The following is a 17256-nucleotide window of genomic DNA, read 5'->3' as shown; positions in this document are numbered from 1 at the left end:
GGGTTTGTGTACCGCCGCCCCGGGAACCATTTATTGGATAACTAACGCCTATGCCATAGGTTCCAGAGGTGGAGGGACTGATTCCTAGATTGATTGACTAGATTCCAACCCAACCCTCTACCTTTTACCTTCTCAGATTTTCCTCTCACTTCTTTATTAAAAAAAAGACCATCCACACAGCATCCCAAAAGATTACACATGGACAACAGATCGGACGGTCAGATCCGTCTTTCAGAACCTCTAATGGAACATGATGTTTGTGGCTAGTAATGACCTTCCGAGGCTTGAAGGGTAACACTTTTATAGTTTGTCATAGAGATGTCATGAGTCAAATAAAATGGTAAATAACTCACACTGTGCCCCACAGGAGGCAATGAGGAAAATATTTTTCCACAGTTATGAAGGACAGACCTGACCGTACTATCTGTCCTCCAGACATTATAAAAGTATTTTTTTTATTTTTATATATTGCGTCGATACGTGATGTGCACTTCGTTGGAAAGATAAATAATTATCCTGTATATGTACAAACTGGAGGGCTTTTGTCATTGACGGTTGAAAGATAAAAATTTATTTATATATTTTTATTATATAAACGACATTAAAAGTGACAGTTTTCTTACTAATCTCTACACAAAAGGAACGTTTCGAGTCAAAATATCCGGGTAACATTTTTATGTTTGATAAGAATTTTATATATTCAATGTTTATTTCAAATACAAAAATTTCAAAGATGATTTATCTAGATTCCAAAAAAGTATTCATTTTCACTACAAATTTACAATTTGCTGCACATTTTAGATACCCTGGGAGTAATCCGAAATACCATGAAATTACAGCATGTCGTTGGGACTTAAAAAATATTTTTTAATCTGAAGGGTAAAAAAACATAATTGAAGAGGTTTAAAAATCATCAATGTTTATTCTTTAGCATGATGAGTTACTCCAACAGGAACCCAGTTGTCTTCAGGTCTGCTCTTGATGTACTTCTGGACACTTGGCTTATTCCTGATCTTATCGGTGAGGGCAGTCAGGTTTGGGAAGGGTTTCAGAGTACCAGGGAAGTGTTGTTCCAACAGCTCAGAGATGGCGAAAAAGTGAATGTCTGTCCAGGTGGCCTAGATAATAGAAACAAGGCACATTAACCATTTTTTTTATTTCTGTGAATACCGTACAAGAGTCCCAACTGCTCCCTACCGTCTGGATACGAGGAGACAATGACATTCCCAATAATTGAGGTGTGCATTGAGAAAAAGGAGTACATGTTATTAAATCAAATGTGATACAAATATTAGTCATTCAGAATATATCTGAACACGTGTTCACGCAGGTGGCCTTGTCGAAAAAATGTAATGGACGCGATTATTATTTTAAAGAACACATGTTCCGACTTTCTCATAACACATTCGTACTTTACTGAGATTTTATTATGAAATTTGTCAATTGATTCTTTATAGGCCTCCAGTCCCGTTTTTAAAATAAAAACGAATAATTTGACCAGATTTTTAATAAGTTAGCAATTTTTCAAAAGAAGCAAGGACATTGTGACTTGACATTATCATTTAATTTATTTAAATTAACAATATTTCATATTAGTAAGTTTTGTCCGTGTGAGGATGAAGGAAGTGTAAGGGGAGGGAGATGGAGAGAGGAAGATGAGGGAGTTCTTGACTATTCAGATCTGGTCACCAAACACAGCTAAAGCCATTTGAAGCAACGTTTCAATTCTGAATGGTGCTCTTACACCCTGGCGATACTGAGAGTATCTTCCACTTTGGAACGCGCCGCGAGTATAGGTACGATATATTATTTTAAATGAATAAATTGTGAAATAACACATATTCATAAAAAATATTTGCGCACTAGGGATTTGAACCCAAGACCTTCGCATTGCTAGTCGAAGTAGCTAGAAGAAGTAATTCTAATCATAAATTATTTAAAAAAAATGTCAAAACTCTTTCTCGAACAAATAATCGATATTTCATTGCAGAAATTCTGGGACTAACTACCATATGTATTGTTCATTGCCCAGAATATTTAAGTAGGGAAATAATTATATCGAGTTAGTGGATTTTTTTAAATTTATCACTAAAAATATATAAGATTGTTACTGAGGCAGTTTTGTTATGTATAATAAATATGTACTGTATATGTTTTACTATTCATATGTATAATCCCATAAAGAGGCGTTAATACGCTATACATAAATTTAATTTGCTTTTTACACGGCGAAAAATGACCCTGTTCAAAAAGTTAGAGCATGCTAACTTCCTGATAAAATATAAGTCTTTCAGAATATATCGAGAACACTTATTTTTTTCCTAAGATGGAATGCGACAATATCAGTATTTGTTTGAACTCGTGTTCCGCAGTCCCCATAAATCTTTATATTTGACTGACGATTTGTTAGGAACTTTTTCAATTCATTCGTTATAGTTCTGCAGTCCAATTTTTAACAGGAAAACGAATAATTTGATAAGATTTGTAATAAATTATCAGTATTTCATATCAATAAGTTTTCTCCGTGTATCGAAAGGTCTCATGTAAATTAGCGACATCCGTAATACTAACTTTACATATTTACTTACGCTTTTTTCTCCGTATAAGAACCCATCAGCCGCAAGCGGCTCTATTTGTGTTAGGAAGAATGTCATAGCCTCCTCACCCTCCTTTTTGGCTTCTGGAGTCTTCTTCATAATTGCTTCCCTGAGTTCTGAAAACATAATATATTTAACGGAAAGTTCGTAATAAAACCCACACAGAATTAAATATTAAAACATGCAAAATCTCCTACAACGGTCCATTAGTAACTAAATAGTTGATTGGCTTGGGTAAAGGAGAGCCGGCAAGGAGAAAATGCTGATTTATTGCAAATCTCTTCGCTTCCTGATAAAGTGTTGGTAAATTCGTAATTATATCGGAACACGTGTTCATCCACCTGCCTATATCAATAATATATCAGTACGAAATGTAAAAATGTTAGGACTTGTATAAACACGTATTCGGATATAGGTATTTTAATTAATTTTTTTAGGATACCTTTCAATTTATTCGTAATTGGCCTTCAATCCCGTTTTTAACAAGAATACCATTAATTTTAAGAGATTTTTAAAAATTAGGAAAAAATATATCAGGAATGAGTATATGATTCGTTAGAACAGGCAATATGGGTAACTAGGAACTAAAATCGATAAGACATTATGATATTCAAATATGGACAGTGTAATAAATAAGCTTGCATTTTTTTCATTTATTTATGATCATACTTGTTTGGGCATCCCTAAGGTTGTCAGTAAGGGCTTCAAGAAGGGCATCCGTAAAGGGATCTGACGCGACGAGACCAAACCTCTTCCCCAGGTATCTGGCGATGGCCACAGATTGGTTGAGGATCTTTCCATCCACCTCCAGCACTGGCAACTGGCGGTATTCGTAACCTGACAAAAATATTTATATTATTAAATCATATTATACGAGTATTGTACGCCCATGTAGGTTTTACGAACTTGTGATACATATTCATTTTTTTAAAGAAAGATTAATATTCCCGGGTTACGAATAATATGAAAATATTTTAAAATCTCCTACTACCACCACAATAAGCGGAAAATGTTGCTTGTGTTGGAGGACTTAGCAAACCTAGGAATTGGTGGGACGTATAAACAATTAGATAATGTTAATTAAGTGTTAATCTCAAGTGACCTACCAGGTAAGTATTGTACTGTATATTATCTCCATAAATAGTTAGTAATAACATAGATCACTGTGTTATGATGCAGGGCTAGACTCTTTTTGTTTTAATATTTTATTCATTAATTTGTTCTGCATCATCACATTTATCCTCGCCAATCCTCTCACCTAGTTAGGAACTGGGCGATTGTCGCTGGTATTGGTTTTGGTAAAATTTCGAATCATAATTTAAAATTTAACATCTGAACCGGGCGGAAACAAAAATCACTTCTTGGCTGGACAGTCAACGTGTGGGTTCGTGGACTGTACAGACGATGGTCGCAGTGCTTTTCGTTTTTGAATAATTAATTGTACGGAATGTAATTCCCTTTTTTGTCGCCGATGAGTGCGATTTTGCTTACGGGCACGGCGGTAAACGTTTTTGTGACCGAAAAATAACCATTCCCGAAGTGGGTAATAGTGATTTCGCTGGACGGAAGTTGTTACGGACGGACCACGCGACCGCCGGTATACGATTGAACGGGAATCCGTAAAGTAACGGTCAATCCTGCGTAGGATTGGATCATACGCGATTTATATTTTGTGCCATGCATGGCTGTCAAGCGGGAACTTCGTTCTTTTTGATTTTTGGAGTTTGAATCCCGACATCGCACGTGTTCGACGGGCCGAGAAAGAGCCCTATGTATGGGTTGCAGCATCCCCAGGAACGGCTACCCGCTTATAGATAGCTGGAGTTTATGGATGTGGCCAGGAGGAGTATATCCACCTTTTCAGAAGACGGATCACGCTTCTACGGAGTTACGTCAGCCGCCGAATGGGTGTGCGGGACGTTCCGTCGCTTCTCCCATCAAGAAAAGCAGTGTTCGGCATTAGAAAACGCGATGTTCGGCACCCGTAGTTTAGATACAGATAGCTAAAAACTGGTCGGTCTTTGAGGTAAGTCAAAATTATATAGTTCTGTTAATCTGTTGAGCTAGGGCTCATCAGCAAAATGTCCAGAAGGTTTCCAATACATGTAATATCAATCCATGCACCGCCTTTTATTTATGTACATTGAGATACCTTCCTAAAAAAAGGAAACTATCATGATACTGACACGCGACCTTGGTTGCGAACTTTCACACCTGAGATTATTGAGTATAAACATTCTAGATGATTAATTCTAACCTAGATTGGCGCGTTCTACCGAACAAAGTTTATACAATTATTATTATTTGTACCCTGGGTCAAACCCTCTTAACAACTGTAGAAATGTATTATAAATTTGTACAGCGCCCTTGAGATGATTTTGCACAAAAATTGTGCTATACAAGTCATCCAATTATTATTATTTAAGCAAAACACTCACTTTCTTTAAGTGCCGGCCAATTCTCCTGCGCGATCCTCTTATCCTCGAAGTCTACATCAGCATAGGCGAACAGGATCCTGATGGACTCTCCCAGCCCCTTCAGGGTGAAATACGTCAGCTTGAACTTTGAATCAGTCATGTTTATTGGAGTCTAGAATAATACATACAGATTAATTAATTAACACGTACTTATGAAGCTAGCGCTGGTTTGATTAAATTATAAGATACCTTATTATCTGCTAACAAGTGCGTGCCGTATTTAGAATGGCCAATTACATGATAATAAATATAGGCAAATACACAAGGTTAGAAACCTAGAACATAATAAAATCTTTCTTTACATTTTCTATGTGTTGCACTGCGAAGTAACGCAAATTTGTATCTTCACAAATGTATATTTGTATCCAGATTTTGATGAATTTGACCTGCAACACAAAAGTGTCTATTATGAGGTCACTGTTTACATGAGATTTCCTCCTTATCCCCCTTCACCCCTTTTATCCACTAAGCCCAGGCAACCCCGGGAACTTCAGCTAGTTTTATTTTAATTTTGGTTTTTGATTTTTTACATATTTATACACGGTTGACATTTGTCATATGAGGACGGGTCGCTTCTCCGACTCATTCTTGAGTTCAACAGCTCTGCTGCCGAACAATTTGCCGACCTCTGTGTTTCCATACTCCTACAACATGGGACTCTTCAAGACCCATGTTCACTCCTTCCTCTCCACAAAAAGACCCCCCACACAGCATCCCCATAGATGATATAGGCCCCGAGGGAAATTATTTTCCTTAGGGCCTCCTGTGTGGAGTTAATGTAAAAAAATACACATTGAGGCCTTTTGGGATTGCTGTGTGGAGGGTCTTTGGAAATGAGGGAGGAAACACATTTTACAGTCGAGCTGATGAACTGAGTCGTAGAAACTAGAACGTTCGCGTGTAGAAAATTTAGTGTCAACTGTTGAAAGTTTGTTTGTGTTTTCCTCCTATGCACCTACGATGCTGGATCAATGACGCTACTTGAAAATTTTCATTGAAAACCTATAGAACAATGACGGTGTCCCTATTATAAATATAATATTGTGAGTAGTAGATTCCTAAAATAAACACTTTTTTACTAACTTTTGAATATCTAACGTTTTAAAGACTGACGACTAACCTGCGCGATCGAAGGCGCTTGACTGGCTTGACTGAATTAAAAACATCGTTGTATTATAGAGCTACAATTACTGGCGCTACACAGATGCTACTTCATACTAATATCACGTCGAAACTTGTTGCACTATTAGAACGCGATAAGCGGTGCGCTCAGATCGGAATCGGTAGCGTTGGGAGAGTTGGAGGTCTGTTGAAGGTCAAAAAGCAGAACCTATTTTGTTTGCTTCATGTCTCATCTAAATGTAATACAACAATGCGTTGTATATATTTTTAGAGCACTTCAAACAAACAAAAACCATCAGGCGTTCCATGTAAACCATTGGATTGCTTTATGTGTTAAAGTTTCTTTGCTTGTCCCGTACTAATTTTTATATCATTCATCCGATTGCTATGAACCATTCAAAATTTGTTCTTACCAGTGCCAGGAGGGTTTAGAGAGTGGTTTTAATTGTTGAAAAAGTCAAGGACCCCCGAGGATCACTTAACGCATTATCTCTGCAATGGAATGAGATACGGAGTCGAATTAAAGTTGAAATAAGTTTTTTAACAGTAAAAATGTGGATGTCATAATACTACAAGAAGTGGATGGTATAAAAAAGTCAGGGACGCCTTAGGAAGATATGAATCAAATAATTAGTGGTAAAATGAGGTATATATGAGGAATGATGAAAAAGGTGTAAGAAGAATGATGTGGAAGCGAATGGTAGAAGAATTTGGGACGCTTGGGGAAGACGTGACAAGACCAAGTGAATAAAATACATTTGTGTAATAAAATAGGCTGTGATGAACCAATAAAGGGGTGTAAGGAAAATGTAGAAGAGATCGGGGACAATCGAGGACGATGTGTGTGAAATGTGGCGTTTGTGATTTATCTAATTATTTATTAATTTTCTGGAAATCGACAGCTTACATTTATTTCAGTTTGTACATAAGTATTAAATAGCCAAAATATAACCAATTATGTATTTCCTCCTTGTGACTTTACTTCTGCTGAGACAGCATTATAAGGAATAAGTAAATTAAATTTGTAAGAAAGGAATATGAATTCAAAAATTTATAAAAAAACAAAAGATTATATAAAACGAAAAATTTACAAACCAAAACATTTATCAATATATTTATAGCCATGGAGATAGGCTGTAGATGTAAATCAAATCATTATAGAAATATAAACAATTGAGACATAACATTATTCAGAGAAATATTCTTTTATGGACCTCTTGTATTTGGTAAGTTCGCAACTGAAAATATCCATCTTGGATAATACGCTATTGTAATTATTGAACGAGGAAAGCGTATAAGGATAATGTATGAGAAGTGAATGAAGACATCGCAATATTCATAATAATATCTACCTTAAAAATGCACCCAGTTTTCAGGCAAACCAGAATCCACAACCTCAACAACTTTCCAAACCATAAACCCGAGCAACCTCGGGTACAGCTAGTTACTTATAAATAAGTCGTGTGAAATAGTCATTTTATCACTTCTCATGATAGGCATAAAGTAGAGGGTCTTCCCTTGGCTACGGAACGAGTGGTTTCGCGTTCGAAACTAATTCGGCGCAGTTAAAAAAAAAAAGTATTTATTTGTATTAAATCAAATAAAACACTTTGTTTATTAACCACGACTTTTTTATTATTACATCTACCGGTTTCGCCACGGTCGAGCTTCATCAGGATGTGAAATATAACTAAAAACTAAGACAGAGGTCATGCATATTTATAAGAAAGCAGAGGGAGACAGAATATAACACATTATAAAAGTGGGAGGAGTCAAATATTACATAGGTATATTGTCTTTTTCCAAAAAAGGCAATAAGTTTTTTCTCCATCTTGTAGTTCCAATGGTATACATAATATTGTATTGAGTTGTGTTTTCCCAAAAACGGAAACAAGTTTATTCTCTGTCTTGTCGTTCCAATGGTAGTTATATAAAATGTATAGAATTGTATTTTCCCAATAAAGGCAACAAGTTTATTCGCTGTCTTGTTATTCCAATGGTATACATAATGTATTGATTTGTATTTTCCCAATAAAGGCAACAAGTTTAAGTTAAACAAGGTTAAGTTCGCTGTCTTGTTATTCCAATGGTATACATTATGTATTGATTTATGTTTTTCCAATAAAGGCAACAGTTTATACTCTATCTTGTAGTTCTATTGGTATACACAATATTTACTCAGCCCATTAAATTTGGACTAGCTGTTGAAAGTGATTTTTTTTGTCATTTCACACCATGAAACACATTCAGAACACTGTAGAAAATTATTAGAAACTAAATCATTTCCAATTTAGAAAATGACAATCATTTAAAATATTTTTCTCTTAATAAAATTATGTAATAATAGGTAGATACTTTATCGCTTGTCTGAATTTTTCTTACAATCAGTTGTAATTTTGAAAACGACACTTCATTTTGAAGAAAATTTGAGTTCATTTCAATCAAAATTAATATTTTTCGTGATGATAACTAACTAGTGCATTTCGACGATACTTGAAACATATATTTTGTGTAACATTGATTTTATTAATTTGGTTGTTATTTTAAACACATCTATTTATTTATTTCATAATGAATGCAAATTATGAAAGCCGAAATTAACCCATTTCCTGACATCCGATCGAGCTGAGACTCGGCAGATAGACTCACTGTCGAAAACAATGTATTCTTTCAATAACTGTCTTGTCGATAACTTAAGTATTTCTTTTAAAACAGACGAGGTTACAGCAGTTAATATAAGAAATAAATGTCGGTCCTACCCGCTCTGCATTTGAAGACGTCGGTAGCGTGGTTGACTCCGGTCCCAGGGAAGGAAGGTTCAATCCACAGCCAAACCAATTTTTGTTTGTTTTAAAATAGAAGCATTATAATAAAAGAACTTTGTTTTCACAGGTTGATTTTTTTAATCCTTTAAATAAAGTTAAAAAAATCTAGATTCTAAGACCATTTATTTGTGATTCGTTTCGTTCCGGCAAAAACATATTAGGTGTGATCTGACATCGAAATTAATTAACCAACGAAAGGTTATCATTATCTCAGGATTGGTGCTATGGATGGATAAGCGCAATTATAATATACTCCTCATTAGCATTAAGTTTAGCGATTAGCTTTGAACTTGTCTTCCTCAACCGTGTCTTGTTTTACCGACACAAGGTGACTCTTCTGGCTGCTCCTAGCGATGGGTCTGACTCATTTTATACCAGATTAATATTCAATTGATCTACGGCTCAATTGAACTACGGCTCAATTGAACGACGTCTCAATTGATCGGGAGCTGTTAGCTTTGAGCGTATGATCAATGAGAATACTGTACTCGCCCGATACGACTCACCCGACACGGCTCCCCGATACAGTTCCCCGGAATGGCTGCCCCGCTACGGCTCCCCTGATACGGCTCCTAGCTCTCGCCGTAAGCGTATGAATGATCGTACCACTCTTCGTACCGGTACCCTGCCTCGTACCACGAGAAAGATGAAATACGAGGTAGTTATTAGGTGTAGGTACATATGTCTAATAATAATTAATACTTGGAGAATTTTAATAGCCCTATTTTTCTAAAATATATCTTGATAAAAAAATTAACCGTTCACTTGAGCCGTGGTGCAGTTTACCAGGAGTCGTACGAATACGGCTCATCCAAAGAGCTAGCTCAATTGTGCGGCTCGCTCATAAACGACTCATTTCTTCCTTCTTCCATTCAAAATCGGTAGGTGTATTTTATTCATCAGCCAACAGAATTCTCAAACTTACCACTGAAGAGCTAAACCGATAGAAGTGTATTGTGGGCGTGTCTGTCTCTCGGAAGTAAGCTCAACTTTTCCTGTATTCTGGTGAATTCGATCAAACATTTTCAAAGCGTTATCGAAACACTTTCTTGGACAGACAGTCCATTTGCGTAATACATAAAATACAAAAGGTAGGTAGGAACTAGTAATGAAGTACATACTGAGATGTAATATAATTTTTTCTTTATTTTACAAAAACAGGATGAAATAACTCTCACACTGGCAAATCATGTGTTCGTAAGAAAACTAAAATTTACGTAATTCTATCGGATGCATAGTAAATAAGTTATTTCGGCATGACCCAGTTGTCTTCAGGTCTGTTCTTTCTGTACTTCTTGACGCTGTCCTTGCTCTTTACCTTCTCCGTGAGGGCGGCCAGATTGGGGTAGGCTTCCAGAACACCAGGAAGGAAGTCGGAATACATTTCTGTCATTCCAGTAAAGTAGATATCAGTCCATGTTGCCTGAGAAATAAACAAGATGTTTTATTAACCTGTTATACAGGGTGTATCGGCACGTACCCGACAAACTTAATACAAGCTATTCCTTAGCATATTTGGAGTAAAAAATCTTATGTACACTTTGCTGTCCGGTAACGTTTTTTTTTAATAAAAAAATTATTATTCATATTTTCACCACATGTCACCACTGTTTTATCCTTTGTCAAAGTTTGAAAACCCATCTGGCAATATTTTATTCGAATTCCGTTGAATAATGCACGTGTGTACCTATATTGGCGCACTTTTACAATTACAACGAAATGGCACGGCACCATTCGTCTCATTTTTAACTATTATTATTTAGTGTGAGCGAAAGAGCGAAGACGCTTTTCGACATACTTGCTTATAACAGCTGCTGAACCCGAAAAGCAATGCCAATGACAGTGATGTAGTGTGGAAATTTTGAATTTTATAGTTTTTAATTGAAAAAAAATGCTACCGGACAGCAAAGTGCCCATAACATTTTTTACTCCAAATGTGCTAAGGAATAGCTGGTTAAAGTTTGTCGGGTTAGTGCCGATACACCCTGTATATATATCGCAGTAAAACCAAAGTGTTAGTCAACAAAATCTCTGTACCATCGAAGTGTATTGAGTCAATGTATTAAGATAAAAAAATAGTTACTTTAGTTTTTACGTTATGGTAACATTATGAAAGTGACGATAATGATCTGTGTCACCGTGGATGAGAGATCTAACATGTGCCAAGTAAGTTGGTTGTAACATACCACCTCACGCTTAAAAAGTGCTACTATATCTTCCGTAGCCCGTCGTCCCACGAGTTGGTAAGCAATCGACTTAAGCCAAATGCTGTAAAACCCTGTGCAGAAAAGTTCGACACTGAACTGTGCTGCCCAACGTTACTTTATTATAGCAAACTAATTTTTGCGCAGTATCTTGGTTTTCGTAAATTGCTTACCGACCCGTGGGGTAACGTGCTTACTCTATGCACATATAATATATAGTGTAACTACATCTGCTAATAATTATTTCGAAGACTGCGCAAATTTGGCAAAAAATAATATAGTTCAATAATTGATGTTTACCGTTTTACCGACACCATATGCAAACCAAAAATCAGTTTATTTAAATGTTTATGGCAGATTTGTAATTTTATCATTGTATTAATTTAGCAATGTTTTATCAAACGTTTTATGCATTACAAACACGCTTTACAGCAAACTGTTCGTGTTTATATAATACAGTGGTACCTCGACATACGAGTGCCCCAACATACGAGTTTTTCGAGATACGAGCCGGCAAGCGAGTGATTTTTTGCTTTGAGTTACGAGCGAAATTTGAGATACGAGTTCGGTTTAGCAGATCGGCCGGTGGCGCGCGTGCGCGGCCACGCCCACCACGGCCAGTAAATTAGTTAGCATTTGTCTGTGATAAGTTGTGTTTGCGTTTTTTGTTGCGTTTACATTTGCATTAATAGTTGTAGTTCATTTATTTTTATAACCATGGATCGGAAGAAAGTTTGTGAAAAGTCAAGTGCTAAGAAAAAGATGATGAGTATTGAATTAAAACGTGAAATTATATAAAAACATGATCAAGGTGTTCGAGTTGTTGACTTGTCGAGGCAGTATGGGCGTAGTACAATAAATATTTGTCATTTATGAGTACGTTTTTATTATTCAAAACCACGTAACCAAAATAACTGGGGTTTCATTTTGGGGGTTGGAACGGATTAATAGTAGTCTAATTGTTTTGTATGGGGAAATCTGCATCGATATACGAGTAATTCAAGATACGAGCAAGGTTGCTGAACGAATTAAACTCGTATGTCGAGGTACCACTGTAATTGAAAATAACTTAATAAACAAATCTTTTTCTACTTATTTGTATTATACTTTAGGTAATTGGTAATATAGTAATCGTTTTTATATTACCCACACTCAGGCATTGCCTTAGTGGGTTTTCATTTCTTGTTTATACTATTTGGTAATATATATTATGTTATTATATACTATCTGTTAATATGTATTATATGTGTAAAGAAATGAAAATAAATAAAGAAAAAAAAACTACACATTGCGCTATAAACTACTTGCATCTTTTGTGCTCTTGTTATTGTGCTGTGCACCGTGTCCCATGCTCTTTTAAACGGGCCGAGAATCATACTGGCTGATAGTTGATTTGGTTGAGTTATAAACCTAAACATAAGAAAATACACTTGACTCACATTTTTTTCTCCATAAAAGAACCCACCAGCTGCAAGTGGCTCTAATTTTTTGAAAAGGAATTCCAACGCATCGTTGGCTTCTTTTTTAGCTTCAGGGGTTTTCTTCATAAACATTGCTTCTTTGATCTCTGGAAAAAAATTAAATCATTAAAATATATATTTGTGACCTAGTATATATATTAGCGATGAGTCGTGCAAGCCACGGTACCAGTTCAACAATATAATATACTATTCAAGATTTTGAACAAACGAACATTAATATTTTTTTTTCACTTGTAGCAAACACTTTGTGGGTATACATAATTATAATAATTAAAATAAAATAACTTTGTTTGAATACCACTTTATTGAAAATATTTATGACCAACCGGTTTCAGTTCAACCCGAACCTTCATCAGGGTTAATAAAAACATATTTGGTTAATAAAAACATATTTTATTTTAATTATTATTAATATTTTTATTTATAAATAGGCTATAATGTTTGAAAAAACTCTATCTTCACATATTAAAAAAGCGACAAACATAATACAAATCATTTCAAATTAAAAAAACAAAAAAAATACAACACTGGATAATAAAAGCTATAAGAAAAAAAAGTTACGTGTTTAAAATAACACAGTATCTTATTATAAGAAATATAAAAATATACTAACAACTTTAATCAGAAAAAAATCTGATCAACAATAAATGAGATAATAAATAAAAATAAGAAATACAAGCAAGTTCTGAAAGATTGTAAAAACATATATAATGTACAAAAAGACAAAAAAATGCTGTAATGTAAATGCTGTAGCTGATTCTACATGTAAAATAAATTTTTCTTGAATTCCAATGTTTATTTTCCCGTACAAACATATTTTTCCATAAAATAATATTTATTTTCGCATACAAACAATTCAACTTTTTAACCCAAAAACTACCTTAAAATAATGGAATTAAAAAAAAAACTGACGAAATTTTTTACTTCTAACATCATGTAGAATCAACCCGTGCATACCAATGAGTAATACCAATTGGTTTAAAAAAAAACGATCACAATTTTGTATTTTTTGTAAATATTTATCTCTATGGAAACTGACTGGACCCTTAGTTTTTTGTTATGAGTTTATGTCTGTCATAAGATTTTATCTGTATTGTTTTAAGTTTAATATTTTTACATGAAAATAAATCCGACGGTTATCCTGAAAAAAGAGGACATGTTTGAACAAATCAATTTCATTGTTTCTGATTAAACTTCATATCAACCGTACTAATTATATGTATGGTTGTAGTTACTAAAAAGCCTAGTCAATAAAAAATATTTTTTTTACTCTAAGTACCAAAATAAATTAAATTTATATTCTTAGGTACGATTGTTTTCATTTGAAACAATGTACAATACATTCCATTTGTTCCAAGTTTTTTATGATCTCTCGCTTTAGATATTTTCGGTAAGTTTATTTCGTGTCTAAACAAGTTAGGTAATGAAAATAATCATTTGGTGTAAGAAAATATAATTTTCAAAATTTGCAATTTTATGGCAGTCCTATCAAAAAATATTCAACTTCATAAAAAAAACATAGGAAGTAAACTGGTTTAGGGCGTCTACTAAATTGAGCATTTTGAACTTACTTGCGTGGAGATCTTTGAAGTTGTCTACGAGGGCTTCAAGAAGGGCGTCTGTCATGGGATCTGAAGCGACCAGATCAAACCTCTTCCCCAGGTACCTGGTGATGGCCACAGATTGGTTAATGGTTTTTCCATCTACCTCCAGCACTGGCAACTGGCGGTACTCGTAACCTGAAAAAAACATATAACAGTTAGCTAACACCGAACAAAATAAATTACACCAAAGAACTGATGGCTTGGGATGAATCGCCAAGAATCGTCAAATTATCAGAACACAAATATTTGAAGGAGCCTATTTTTCAAAGTTTTACCAGAGGGCTCACTAAGAAAATAATAAGCTGAAAAAGTGGAAGGAAGATGGTCTGTTACATCGTAGATCCAAAATAATAACTAAACGATTTGAATTCATAACACTTCATTCGCTTTTCCTAGAAATTTAAAAACGAAAAAAAGTAAAAAGGGGTCTACTTGGTGGAAGTGTTAAAACTTAATGTCGATCTATACATTATAAAATCAGAAAAGAATCCTTTTGAATAATGTCTTACATTAAAAAAACGACTTTCTAATAAAACTAATAATCACTCAAAAAGTTATTACTGAGTAGGTTCACAGAAAATATTATAAAAATACTTGCTTTCCTTTACTGCAGGCCATTCTGTTTGCGAGATCCTGATGTCTTCGAAATCCACATCAGCATAGGCGAACACGTACCTGATGGCCTCTCCCAAACCTTTTAAGGTGAAATATGTCAACTTGAAATTTGAATCCGTCATTGTTACAGTAGGTAGTCTAAAACAAAAGATAGAGTCATGAACAACGTATTTATGCCAACAACATCTAGTTTATCAGTATCTAATCATAAGTTCTTCAAAACAAATGATTCCTTCTAGAAGTAAATGATAATGATGTGTATGCAGATAATAGTATTTTTTTAGTACAGTATGGTTATCTGTTCTTCATGCCTATGATGAACGATGTAGGCATGCAGAACGCCTAAATGATGAATAAAAGAATGTAGGTCTTAAGTGAATTAAATGGTCATTCAAAAAGTGGTTTGAAAACTTCACGTAGGTACCTAATATAAGTGGATGAGTTTATTTGGAAAGTATGTTCATGGAAGATTAAAAGGCCGATGATGACAATATTGAGAGTTGTGTATATGATTTTATCATGAAAATGAAGACTGAATGCATTGGCCGCCAATAAAAATGTTACCAAAAGAAGTTGATGCATAAATGAGATGTTTTGGGTGTGACGAAAATATGTCCAACTGCATTACGAATGAGCAGATCGTAAATGACTTCAAGGCCGATATAAGTGCAATTATTCGTGAAGCCAATTGAATTAAATTCTAACTGAGTCTGACTAACAGAAAAGCGTATATAATATGATGCACAAAACATAATTGAAAATGTGTGAGTTATTTATTTAGACCATCAACACCATTTTGCTTTTTCAAATGAAACTAATAGTATAAAACAAAAACCATTACATGAAATTAGAATTGCGTGAACAATAAAGAGCCATTATGAGCGTGTAAAACAGCAAAGGATAGAAAATATAATAGAACGTGTGTAAATAACAAAGCAAAATGAGATTCTGTTTAAGTAATACAATATTGAAAAGCCAAAAATATGTGTGTAGCTATGTATAAAAATATATGTAACTAACTTGAGGTACACAGGTAGTAGGTATATAATGAGTAAAGCATATTTCCAGTTGAAAGGATGTTTAAATTAGAACCGTGTAAGTAATTATGTGGCATTACATCATTTCTGTTCAGCCAGCATCGAAATGTGGCGTTTTTATTGTTTGATAAGATACAGTATAATTTGTTAACTTATACAAAAAAAAATTACATCGCATAATATATATTGTACAATAACAAATAATTCGATAACAAACTTAAAGTAATTTACTTGGGAATGCACACATTTTTTCGATAGTAAAGTAATAATTAGTATATTGTTAAAGGAGTGTACTCACTGTAGATTCGCCGTGTGTTTCAATATTGACGACCAGATCGAATGGATGAAGAGACTCGACTGTTTTACAGAGTTATATCTATTTTTAACCACTCGCCAACAAAACGGTCAGGTGTTTCAAACCGAAATATCGTTTACTAAATAAAATTCTTCTTATTTCTCATTTAGTGTTAAAACGATCTTAAGTTTTAAGAAAATGCACTATGTGGCAATACTGGCAATAAAACAAGGTTCGCTGCAGTCGTTTAGAGAGTTGTCAATTGGACATATTACTCATTATAGCAAATTTGCTGAGCGTAAAACAGAAATAAAAAAAACCAGTGCGACCAGTTTAATCAGTTCTACTATTTCTTTATTTATTTAACGCCCAGAGGGCTTTTACCTGTAGGTGGTAAAATTTTGATGAAACATGAGGAACAAATAATAAAAATAAATTTATATTAAAAAATAATATATGCCCGAAACAAAAATAAAAAGAACAAGAACATAAATAAAAAAATACAGAGATTTGACTGGTTTACAAAAATACAACTTCCATTTAGGAATAAATCTTTTACGTGACGCACAAACGACGGAAATCACCTATGTATTGGTTTCCCATAGTATATTGGTTTTTTCTGAGCTAATTCTGTAATGTATCACAAAATATGTAAAATATTATATAAATAATTACATTAGGTGCGTGCATTTTAAGCGCAGAATTTTAATAAAATTCATGGATTATGTCAGTTTGATGAATCAATTGCATCTAATATAACTGTCGGACAGAAGAATTATATCAGACCTGGTTGTGTTACACAGAGTAATTAACAACTAAATTGACAGTCCTGCCATCGTTCCCACTATTAAATTCCATGTGCCTACTAGGAACACAAGGCGAAATGTAACATTCTTCTGCAATACATACATAACCAACTATCAGACACACTCACTAACAGTTAGTTAGTGACTAACTAATAAGATTCATGACATGGCAACAAGTTTGGGGATATTATTG

At 34.4% G+C, this 17256-nt stretch overlaps 2 protein-coding genes across 5 annotated transcripts; both read right to left on the bottom strand.

Moving 5' to 3' along the window:
- Positions 1 to 893: 893 nt before the first annotated feature.
- On the bottom strand, positions 894 to 6280 carry LOC149417756 (glutathione S-transferase-like). Of its 4 annotated transcripts, none has more exons than XM_089639177.1 (6): positions 6195 to 6246; positions 5377 to 5460; positions 5036 to 5186; positions 3267 to 3434; positions 2589 to 2713; positions 894 to 1118 (listed from the first exon to the last, which is right to left on the bottom strand). In XM_089639177.1, exons 3-6 carry the CDS (start codon positions 5172 to 5174, stop codon positions 921 to 923), a joined length of 630 nt encoding a protein of 209 aa, XP_089495303.1. In that variant the 5' UTR covers positions 5175 to 5186; positions 5377 to 5460; positions 6195 to 6246; the 3' UTR covers positions 894 to 920. The 4 variants fall into 4 exon arrangements, with proteins under 4 accessions (XP_089495303.1, XP_089495302.1, XP_089495305.1 ...); XM_089639176.1 differs by having other exon boundaries at positions 6158 to 6222; XM_089639179.1 differs by lacking the exon at positions 5377 to 5460 and having other exon boundaries at positions 6195 to 6280.
- Positions 6281 to 10142: 3862 nt separating this feature from the next.
- On the bottom strand, positions 10143 to 16410 carry LOC149417755 (glutathione S-transferase-like). Its single transcript, XM_089639180.1, has 5 exons — positions 16261 to 16410; positions 14909 to 15063; positions 14278 to 14445; positions 12665 to 12792; positions 10143 to 10444 (listed from the first exon to the last, which is right to left on the bottom strand). The coding sequence occupies exons 2-5, from the start codon at positions 15045 to 15047 to the stop codon at positions 10268 to 10270; spliced, it is 612 nt and encodes a 203-aa protein (XP_089495306.1). The 5' UTR covers positions 15048 to 15063; positions 16261 to 16410; the 3' UTR covers positions 10143 to 10267.
- Positions 16411 to 17256: the final 846 nt, after the last annotated feature.

This window comes from Hesperophylax consimilis, chromosome 14 (assembly GCF_061612785.1).
Source record: "Hesperophylax consimilis isolate HC1 chromosome 14, BYU_Hcon_1.0, whole genome shotgun sequence".
NCBI lineage: Eukaryota > Metazoa > Arthropoda > Insecta > Trichoptera > Limnephilidae > Hesperophylax > Hesperophylax consimilis.
The sequence above is the reverse complement of the archived record's forward strand: the minus strand, read 5'-3'. Positions and strand labels throughout refer to the sequence as shown.